This window comes from Anoplolepis gracilipes, chromosome 9 (assembly GCF_047496725.1).
Source record: "Anoplolepis gracilipes chromosome 9, ASM4749672v1, whole genome shotgun sequence".
In the NCBI taxonomy this organism is placed as follows: domain Eukaryota; kingdom Metazoa; phylum Arthropoda; class Insecta; order Hymenoptera; family Formicidae; genus Anoplolepis; species Anoplolepis gracilipes.
Genome location: NC_132978.1, coordinates 180,670 through 192,424, shown reverse-complemented (window position 1 = coordinate 192,424; position 11,755 = coordinate 180,670). Strand labels below are relative to the sequence as shown.

The 11,755-nt window shown below is 33.9% G+C and overlaps 1 protein-coding gene and 1 long non-coding RNA gene across 2 annotated transcripts; one reads left to right on the top strand and one right to left on the bottom strand.

Annotated features, from left to right (window-relative positions):
* Nucleotides 1-833: 833 nt before the first annotated feature.
* Nucleotides 834-2,565, bottom strand: Rbm13 (RNA-binding motif protein 13). Its single transcript, XM_072899259.1, has 7 exons — nucleotides 2,444-2,565; nucleotides 2,320-2,366; nucleotides 2,101-2,244; nucleotides 1,572-1,884; nucleotides 1,240-1,482; nucleotides 1,100-1,177; nucleotides 834-1,027 (listed from the first exon to the last, which is right to left on the bottom strand). The coding sequence occupies exons 1-7, from the start codon at nucleotides 2,456-2,458 to the stop codon at nucleotides 890-892; spliced, it is 978 nt and encodes a 325-aa protein (XP_072755360.1). The 5' UTR covers nucleotides 2,459-2,565; the 3' UTR covers nucleotides 834-889.
* A 1,125-nt stretch (nucleotides 2,566-3,690) lies between these two features.
* Nucleotides 3,691-6,990, top strand: LOC140669735 (uncharacterized). The gene is made up of 3 exons (XR_012047395.1): nucleotides 3,691-3,908; nucleotides 4,795-4,944; nucleotides 6,279-6,990. It is a non-coding gene; the product is annotated as an uncharacterized lncRNA (long non-coding RNA).
* Nucleotides 6,991-11,755: the final 4,765 nt, after the last annotated feature.

The window sequence follows — 11,755 nt, the reverse complement described above, 5'->3', positions numbered from 1 at the left end:
TATTGGCAAAATTAGAATATTGACAATATTTACATGGTTATTTGTTATTAAAAGTAAATTGTTGCCAGTGTGGAGAAATAACAAATTATTTTTACGTGAAAGTGAATAAGCAAAATGTGTTAATAAATTTTGTGGACACAGCACGGATCGCAACCAAAATTGTGCACATTTACCATCCGCGTTTACGTTATCAAGAGTTTTCCCGCTTTTTCCGTTCGGCGCTTCTGCACGTTATTCTCTTTGTTAGCGGAATTTTTAAACGCATATATGCATGTAATATACCATGCGCGCGCGCGCGCGCATACATCCCCACATACACATATACAGGGTGTCTTGTAATTGGTAAAAAATCTGCTAATTGCAGATTCTTGAAATCATTTGAAGACGATTTTTCCAGCGAAAAATGTCGAGATGTCATCATTTTTTGTAAGTTTTCAAGTTTTTGTTATCCTATATCTTTATAATTAAATCTTAAATTAAAATTCTATTGCAGTAAATTCTATTTGAAATTAACTAAAGAATGTAGTTTTGATAATCTTTTAACTTCAAAATTTTAATTTGCGAAAAATCCCTTTTTTAATCGCTTACAACTCGGAAATTATTAATACTTGGACATTTTCGCTGAGAAAAAATTGTCAAATGATTTCAACAATTTAGTAAGTTTTTTTAACCAATTATAGAACACCCTGTATAAATATAAATTTTTCTCTATTTTCAACGTTATATAAACACGCACGCGAAACTTGCATCATATTACTGATAAATCTAAGTACACAGATTAGCAATTATAATGTAAAAATAAAAACGTTCGAATAAAAATGTTAGAGAATATATAAATGTTTGGGCAATTTTATTATAAACACATAATTATAATATTTACACAATCGTACTACGCTCGTTCTCTTTGTAGATTGTCCTCTTCCATTTCGTACTCGATTTCTACTCTTGGTCGTGATTTTCTCTGTACCTTTCCTTTTACAACTTTTGGCACTTTTGTTTTCTTGCTTGTAGATGGTTTGATTAAGTCCTAATGAGATATGAGCGATTTATATTAGAGACTATGACAAAACAAGTTTATTTTAAGATAGAAGGTTCTTACTTCAATATCACTGGTTTCAGATTCAAAACTATCTGATAATTCAACTTCTTCCCTCTGTCCAGAATCGCTATCTTCATCCTACATAATAAAATGTGTAAAAAAATTTATTTTAAAATAAATAATTATTTTATTACATATACCATAGAAAACTCTTTGACATCATCATCCTCATAGTCATCGTCATCACTATCAGCTTCAATATATTGTAGACCATCTTGTTCAAGTTCTCTCTTATCTTCTTCTAATTCCATTTCAATCTCCTTATTAAGCTCTTGCTCCTGTTCCTCATCCTGTTCGCTTTCCGCTTCACTTTCTCCTTCAACTTCAACAGCCTCTACAGCTTTATCAAATACTTCTTGTGGAAAATTGTAAACGCCCTTATACTGGAACATAAAAGAAATTATATCTCTGAAATATAACTAATTTCTTGTGGCGACATAATATAAATAACAAATATAAAATATAATGTTACCAGTCCTTTCTTCAGTCTGTCCATAAGTTGTTTCTCAATTGCATTTTCTAACCTTGCAGCGATCAAAGCCTTTTCTTCTCTACGTCTTTCTCTTCTTTCAATCTTTCTTTGAAGCGGTACAATCTTCTTTTGTCGTCTTAACTTGAATTTTCTCATACGAATGAGATATTGCGTGATCTTGAGAAATCTTTGCTTACATTTTGCTTTTATAAAACCAGGCCAATAGAGTAGATTTTCATTAATTTGTTGAATTGCCTTCTCAAAATTTCTAGATAGCTTGACTTTTTCCCAGCTATTTTTAGGTGTATGTATTCTAACAAAAGAAATTATAATATTTATATATATTAAAATGTATAAATGAGAATAAATGATGCTGCAATTTTCTTCATATTGAAATGGAACATTGATCTTTTAATGATATTTTAATAATTTATAATTTTTGTTACTAAATAAACTATACGGACTCATCAAGAATAATGTCACTATTATACAAATATAAGTGTGAAAGATTCAAATAAATGCAACCTACCTCTCCGCTGTTCTCATATAGAGATAAATAATACCCTTTTCCTCTCTAATCGTAGCATACTGACTGTTTGCAAGAGGACATGCAGATCTACTGCATAAACCTGTAAGATTGTATTCATTTCTGCAAAACCTTTGTGTCTTTGTACTGTAAAGAAAATATTACAATTTATTATACGTTCGAAATTTTAAACATTAAATTATTTCTTAAGAACATACTTACTTTACTTTGAAGGAACAAAATGATTTATTGATGACACTCCACACAACCTGTAAGATTAAGATAAAAATGTTTATGATCATGTAACATTATAGATACATAAAAGAAAAATTAGAATTTTATTTACATCGTCGTGCTGCATTTTGTTTTATTGTAATCTAATAAAGCAAAGTTATATTATAATTATGTATAAATATCAATACATCCAATACAAATCACACGTGCAATCCATGCAAGCTGAAATATTTGTACAAAATGTAGCTAAGGTTATATTCAAGTTATTTTTATTATCCATCCAGAGATGGCAGCACTAACATAATTATAAACCGCAGATAGATCAGTTGATCAAATAGGAATACCTGTCAGTTTCAAAACAACTGCCTCAGTTATGTTAGAATAAAAAAAAAAATCAATCTCAGCTGATGAAATAGACAATTAAATTCACAAATTGTATGTATTTTTTATTCGCATTCTGTATGGATTTATGGATAACAAACAAATGGTAATTTTACCGGTAGTGTTAAAAAATAGACTTTGGCTACATAGCTTTCAAAACGGGTCCAGATGGCAGTACAAGGTCTGATAAGTGGGTAGTTGGCGGAAAATTGGCGGGCTGCTACGTGCTACGAAGCTTTCGATCTCCTCTTTGACATGATATATAATATAATGCTGATACTTTATTACTTATTCATCATTTTGTTTATTGCACATCTGTTTTGAAGGTAAACCCATATTAATTACACTTATGCATTGTAGAACAAGCTAAAAAAATTGCTATGTACCAAAGATATGGATGTTTCGGCAAACTCGAAATTGCGACTTTTTTTGGTAGTAGAAGAGTGTACATAATTGAATATAAATAAAAGTAAATGTATATGAAATTATAGATAATAGGAAAATTTATAGAAAATCTATAAAATAGTCTAACTCCCTTCAATAATAAAAGGCTATAAATAAATAAATTTTTGTATTAATTATAATCTAATAATACTACATCTCTGATAAAAAAATATTATTTAAAATTGGAAGTGTCGTTGAACGTTATTTTTAGTTTGAAATATTTGATAGAGCCAGGGCAAAGAATCTTTTTAAAGCAAAAATAGTCAAGTGCACTTCAAGAGAAAGAGAGAGAGAGAGAGAGAGAAATCGTTATAAATGATAATACTTTATATTATATTTTCTTGCAAGAAAAAGTTTGTTTTCAAAAATTTATCAAAGAATTTGCTCTTTTTTCGGTAATTACATGTAGAATGTGACGTGTGTTGTTCCTATTTTCGACGATCTAAATATACGCCTCCACTTGGAAAAGCTATATTCAACAACACCTATCATTTCGAGAATAATATCTGAAAGGTTGCCTCAACTAACGCAGGAAGCATCTCGTGTATCTCCCCTGGCGAACTAATCTGGATAATGGAGAAATTTATATTCGTACAGAGAGAGACCCTAGGCGACGGCGAAACGTCAAGTTGTCACTGCCTCGATACTTCCGTGATTCCATCCACGGTCAAGTTTCTTAATTAAGAAACCGTCTATCTCAAATGTCTTCGTCAACTGCTCTCACGGACTTACCACAATAACATTAGTGAGACGTAAGTAGATTTTATATTCGGTAAAAATCTTTGTATATTATGAGAGAGAGAGAGAGAGAGAGAGAGAGAGAGAGAGAGAGAGAGAGAGAGAGAAACAAAGATTTTATTGATATTGAATTTTTATTGATTTTGTGAATTTACCGGCGCTAAATTTCTTTTTTAAATGTATAATTCTTGTATAAGAATGTAAAATAAATAAAATCTTTGAAGAAGGTGAATAAAATGCAATATTAATCAGTGTATTATTGTATTATTTATCATTATTGTATTATATTATTTATTAAGGTATTATTAATATATTATAGCATATATCTCCGGAAAAAAAAATCCATATATAATCACATATATAAACATATACATACATTTAAATATAAAATATGTCTACTTATATTACATACATATGTTTTCTTTTTCTTGTATATAATTTCTATTCGTATATAGAGGAAATATAACAAGAAGATAATAATAAAATAATTTTCGCATTGTTTTTTTAGAAAAAATAAACTTTGAAGAAAAGAAAAAAAAAAATAAATGTATATAATTATATAAAAAGATAAAAATTGTTCATATAATTTTATAGGAGTAATTTTTTCTTTCTTCTTCAAAGTTTATTTTTTACTAAAAATAACAAAATAAATAATGCAAAAATGCAAAATATTAGTTTTTCTTGTAAATTTTAGACTTTAATTTGATAAAAATATAATTGAAGATTTTATTGTTAAGATGTTTAAGATTTACGATAAATGAAATAGCTTTCTACAAGATTTGCATCAAAGAAAAGAAACACCAATCTATTATAAACGTGTCACATTTATTTGCGTGTTACTTTATTAGTCACACATCTTTTAGAGTATTTTGTTAATAAATTTTCTCTTGTCTGATTTAGAAATGGCTGTCGGCAAAGAGACACATTACGATTGGACAACAATTTTGATAAGTTGGCATTTGAATATCCAGTAGCCGACACTATTCCCACGTGTGCAGGATAACGGCGAAAAAAAAGCGGTGATGACGAGTGCGCAAAAGACATAACGCGGTGAGTATTCGCGGTTAGCCCAGGGGCGTTTGCGCGTTTTCCAGCAACCCATTTTCGAAAGAGAAACAGAATAGAGAAAGAGAAAGAGAAAGAGAGAGAGAGGACGAGCACTTCCGCCTGATCGCCCACATACATTTTCGTTAAAACGCGCGTGTTCCGTCCGTTTCATTAATTTTAATGCCCGCCGAGCCCGTTCTGTTCATTTCTGCGCAACATATGAATATACACGCCGTACCCTCTCTCTCTCTCTCTCTCTCTCTCTCTCTCTCTCTCTCTCTCTCTCTCTCTCTCTCTCTCTCTCTCTCTCTCTCTCTCTCTCTCTCGCTCTCTGTTTCTCTTATGCATACGCGCGCTTTCTAGCAGCGCGTACGCTCTCTTTATCCCTGCGAGCGACACGCGTGTATATGGTTGTGTGCGCGTGCATCTCTGCGTGCCTGTGTACTGTACGTATTTAAGCGTGTGTGCGAGTTGCGTACGCGAGCAGCGAGTTCGCTCATGCGAATGCGGCCTCCTTTCCCCTCTCGCTCTTCCTCTCCCTCCCCCGCGGGTTGGTTGATATTAATTAATAATCAGAAACAGATGCGGCCTCCGCTTGCGCCGCGCCGCTCCGCGCGTTTCGAAACGATAATTATTTAAGTGCCTTCTCTTCTTCGCTCTCTTTCTCTCTCTCTCTCTTTTCTCTCTCTCTTTCTCTCTCTCTCTCTCTCTCTCTCTCTCGACAGTCTCCGATACCGACGTCTTCTTCGCCGAGTGTGGTGTGCTAATTAAAGAGCATTCGCCGGCAAATTTTGCATGACTCTCTCTCTCTCTCTCTCTCTCTCTCTCTCTCCCTTTCTCTCTTTTTCGCAGACCGCCGTTTCCGCGGGGTTTGCTTGCGTGATTCGCTAAAATACCCCGGAGACCCGGTGTCATATTTTACGTTTGAATTATTGAGATTTTCTTTCATCGAGCATTTAATAAATTAATTACATAAGATTAAAGTAGATTTAAAAATAATATTTGATTTTTTTAGTGGTATGTTATAACAATTTTTGGTGCCTTTTATCAATAAATAAATAATAACTATCTTTTAATAATTTCAGCTTTTATAGAAAATATTATTTTTATGTGTCTCTATCAAACTATTACAATTAATTATTACATTATTCTCTCTCTCTCTCTCTCTCTCTCTCTCTCTCTCTCTCTCTCTCTCTCTCTCTCTCTCTCTCTTTTCTTTTTATGATTTAATATATAATTTATATTTTTATAAACTTTTTTAATTTCAATTTTCTTTTAAAATACTTAATTAAATGATACGTAATCCTTTTATTACCTTTATATATTACACTTTACAGGACCTTCTTTCTATTATTCACGCGTGTCCGAGAAATCAATATCAAACTCTCCGATACGGGCGGGAAAATCGTCGCCGGAAGTTTTTCCAGCGCGTCAGAAGCAAAATCGAGGATAAGGAGGACCGGCGTGGCGTCGGGGCGGAGGGGGGGCGGGAAGGTAAGTGGAAAAGGAGCAGGACGCGTTCCCGGATGGCGCTTAGCCAGCGACGCTCCCAGCAGTGTCTGCCTTAATATCCGCCACTAACATTATTTCATAAAAGTATTACTATAAATCCAAACTCGCGTTATTTAAGCACCGTGCCTCCGCCTTACTCGCTCGCGGGATCTCACCAGAAGTCGCTCCCTCCTCGCTCCATCCCCTCGCAGGGGAGTTCGCCTTACATTATACCGGGCGAAGGAGCGCGGCAGGCAAGTTTTGCCACCCTCTTTTCCCTCCGCCACATTAGAGATATATTATGCAGATAGTGGAGGCGCCGTCGGTCGAAGCTCCGGAGAAGAAGGGAGGACAAGGTACAGAGGGGGAAAGGGGGCTGCGGAAATTTAAAACTTTATTTACCCTACGCGCCGAACGACTTTTCGCCATCCCTTCATCTCACTTCCGTTCCCCTTTCTTTCGCTGGATGTATGCACTCGTTACTTGGTGCTCATGTATTTATTACGTATGGAAACAGCCGCCGATGTAAAAAATGTTTTGGAGGAAGATGGTAGAACCCATCCCCGCGCACTTCCTTCATCGTAACAAGATGATCAAGAAGCGTCATGTCTATTGATAATAATGTATGCGAGTTTTATTTATATTCACATAAATATTAAAGCTGGCACGATGCGTGTTTACGCGTGAGATAAACATCGCAAAGCAAGGTAAGATACTTTAATAAAGCTGATTTAACGTTGCATGTATTATTTCGATATATATCATTTATCGCGCCAGTGAAATCGTATCTGCTCATATTTCACTTTTATGTTCATTACACATGCATTCTAGTTTAAGATTAATTATAAGCTATAATAAGATTATAGCTTAGATTGTCGACGTGAGTTTTATTGTCAAAAATTCTATACTATTGTTAAAATTATTAGAATTAGAAATTAGAAATTAGAATTACCTGTAAACATATGATAAAACTGGATAGGTTTTTAACTGGGAAAATTTTAATGACAAAAATTTTGATGATCATTTTTTGTTCAAAAACATGAATCTTTTGTGTTGAACTAATATTTAGTACAATATTTCATAAACGTTAATGTTATCGTAAATTTATTGTTTGATCTGTCACTGTTTGTCCTTGATTCATCTATTAACAGCATACATCAATGCTTTGTGCATATCAAATTCTTGTCAGTCTGTTATATATAAGTATTGCATTTAATCTACTTTATTATTTTCTCACTCGAAAATCAGTTATTACATCAATTCTTCGATTTCGTGTCTTTCCGCGCGTCGAGAGGATTCGATTTACGAGAACTCGAGGTGGCGCATCAAATTCGGAGAAAACCGTTTCCGGTTCCGGTTCTTTGAACTTACTCGTTCGGGACCGGTACTTACACCCTTCATCGAAGGCGACACTTCGCCCGTGATTGCGAGCGACGGAGGGTGAAGAGAAAAAGATAAAAACAGAGAGAAAGAGAGAGAAAAAGAAAAACTCGGCCACCCCCTTTTAAATTCCCGACCGTTCCTCTTGAAGAGGTGGAGGAGGTTGTGAGAGTGAAACGCGACGACGATGGCGGTGAGAACGAAGGCGTAAACCGACGGTCGGCTGATTAGTCGCGAGACTTCGCCCGTTTTCACGATTTTCTCGACTCGATTCCGACAAGCGCCGCCGATTCACGGCGGAAGGAAGATCCTTCGGCGTCGATGAAGGGGGAGCGACCGGGGATGAGTTTTTCTTCACTTCTGGCGACGATTCATTCCGTGCTGCTCTTTCTCTCTTAAGCTGAAAAAGAACAGATTCAAGACCGACGAGATAAAAATAAGAGCGACGCGAAACAAGAAGCAAAAATCTCGAGGCAATCGGTTTAAATCCGGATACGAAATCGGTATAGTTTTATTTGAATTTTAATGCTACGGAAATGATGACTATGAAGAATCAAGTCATGACTTTGAATTGTGATAAATTTGAATAATTGAGATTTTAAGATAAATGGATGTAATGATAGTTCAGATATAAAAATATCGATTTAATTATTAGATAATTTAGAATAACTTTATGATATAGTTCTGTGCAGATTGTTTTGAGGCAAATTATTTTTTTTAAATATTTAAATATTTAAAAATTTAATATATAAACTATAATCAACCCCGAGCAGGAGCTCTTAAAAGACATTACATAAATGACTTTAATAATTAAATATTATTCAGTTAAAATAACATTTAAATAATTCGTCAAAATTTAAATAATAAAATTTTCCAATAATTTAATAATAATAATGGAATAATAAAAAGCATAGCATTTTTCTATTTTTCATGAGAGTAAAAATTAAATTCATCAAAAATTTAAAAAAAGAGACACGAGACGCGCTCGACATCCGTTTTTAAAATTATTTGAGACGTCAAGTCTTTTCATACATGTTATTCTTTCGGCGCGATAAGATATTCTTTAAAAATATGCACAATTTCAGAGGCTCTTCGGCGCGCGCGCGCTACTGGTCGACGCTCATTAATTTTTCGCGCTCGTCCTGAGCTTATCCCGCACACGCGTTAAGACTCGTTAGGACCTTGAGCGCCCAACGAGGCGAACTCGCGCGAACGAGAATCGCTCGTTCGCGCGAGCAACCCCATAAATATTGTAGCGACGCGAGCCGCAGGGGAGTTTTCTGACTCGTTGGCGCTAATGCGAGCCGCACCCGCCTGTCTCTGAAGCGCGCACTGAGCAAAGGTCTGTCCTTTGCCCATTTTTGAAAACCCTACGAAACCGGAGCTAAATATAAGTTTCACGCGGTCCCCTTCGTAAATGACATTGACAATTTGCTAACGAGCAAACTTTCGGCCGTAGTATCTGCCTCCATTATCCAAAAATATACAGAATACATATAATACACAATATACATAATAAAAATAATTATAAATATTATATATAGACATAAATTATTTTATAAATTGAGGAAGAGCAAGGGATATTTATGATTCATGGTGTAGCGTAGAAAAGATGCACGTACGATAATGAAAGAATTAGAAATAACATAAGTTAAAATAGACATATATTTCTCTTTTATTTTATGCATGATATGTTTAGATTAGATGAAAATTAAATTAAAACTATGCAATAGTTTAAGGGTCCAAAAGATGGACATTTTCATATCTTTTTTTAGCAACCACTGATCAAACATGATTTTTTTCTACAAAACAAACAAAAATGATATAGACATATAATATAATGTCCTAATGGCATCGGAGTCGAAATATATGCGATACATAGGTACATGTACTTTAATTTTTTTTTATAAGTGGCAAATGATTTTTTCTGTACAAATAGTAACGATTTATGCATATAATATCCTAAATTATATCGTAGCCATGTTGTATAAAACATTATTGTAACTAATTTGACTCTGATGTGATTTAGGGCATTATATGTAACATATAAGCCATTTTTATTTATTTTAAGTTTCTTTATAGAAAAAATTATGTTTGATCGATGGTCGCGCTAGAAAAAAACAACGCCAAAAGTATTCATACCCGTTTGCTGTTCGCAATTCTATAGTTAATTTTTATTGAATTTTATATTGAAGAATGCTCTTGCATTCTTGGACATATTTAGGAAGATATTTTTAGAGATGTTCAATCGCATCATCAATCGATAGCTATCTGTAGCAGGTTGATGCAGAAATGCAACTGTCTTTCTGAAGCTGCAGCGCGTCGATACTCAAGAGTGAAACAAAGTACATGAACGGATATATCTCGAATCGTCGACGAAGTGAATCGGCTTAAGTGAAAATCGCTCGTCGATCTGCAAGCCCGTAAATATTGTAGTGGCAAAACCGCAGGTGGTCGAATATAAGAGAGAAAAAGGAAAGAAATATGTATCAAGAGAGGGAGAAAGAGAGATCTGACGCACACGATGGGGTAGAGAGGAGATCGAGGGGTAAAGTTTTTTCCGACTAGCTGTCGTCTCGCCATGGTGGCGTTAACGCGTGCCTTCTTGCCCTCCTGAAGTGGTCCGTGCGATATGGCGGAAGAATCGATTGCACATGAAGAGAGAGAGAGAGAGAGAGAGAGAGAGAGCTGGAGAAGAAACGCTTAAACCTCCTCCAGTCACCTCGCGTCTCTTCGTCCAGTTTTGAGCAAAGCTTTCTTTCTCTCTCTTTCGCTTTCTCTGTTAATCGTTTCCTCTCCCTTAATAGCTTTTTTTTTTTTTTTTTTTAAAACAAACCTTGGTTATTAGTCTCGCATTATTTTGTTGACTGACTATTGTGTAATAGTCAACAAAGCGTGTGTTAGCTCTTATATTTTATAAAGCTATTTTTTTCGAATATGAAAGCCGTAATTGTCTATTTATTACGGAAATACCAGAGCATAATGAAAAGGGATGTAAATCTCAAATATTTAAGTATGAATATACTATTAGACATTTAATTTAAAAATATTGCATGTAAAATAAAATTTTTTGCAACATTAATGTAGATCCAAGTAACATGCAATATTATAAATATCTTTAATTAATGTTTTAAATGTGTTAATATTTTTTATTTGATACTATTCGGATAAGATCGAACATTGGTTTAATTCTCAATTCTTTTCGAGATCTGAAAATTCTGACAATATATATATATATATTTAATTTTGAATAAAATAAAATTCTCCCAACACATTATACATATGCATGCTATAACTACAGCATGTTAAAGTAAAATAATTTTTTCCAAATTTAATTTCACAATTTTCCTAAATTATGATATACATATATGAGAAAACAAATTTTTACAAACAAAATTATAAACTTACATTTAAAAAAAAAAATGTAAAGTATACAAATAGATTAAGATGTCACGAGGGAGGTGTATTGTCGGTTATGCATTAAGATTATCTAATCGAATGATTTCGTCCTGGCAATCGGAAGAGAACTTTGGTAAATTCGAACAGCGAGGTTGCTCGGTCAGAAGAGCAAATATACGAGAACGGCGGAAAGGTATGGACAACATTCAGAGCATGCTCGCCACGACCTTTCCACCAAAAGAGATATTTCAGGATGAATAGATCGCTTCCGATCAACTCAAATGTATGCATATACAGGATGTATCAAAAGTCGTGCATTTTTTAACATCCAGAGCAAGATAAAGATTAGATAAAATTCCTATTGTTTTATCACCCATTTTATACACTTTTATGTCTCTCTTACAGATTAAGATTAAATTATTTTTTAATGTAAGGATCTATCTAAAATTCACTGGATAGAGAGAAATAGAAAACAAAATTATTTATCTACATTATATATCTGTCAAATTTTTTATCTGTTTATGTTGTTAAGATTCAGTACCTA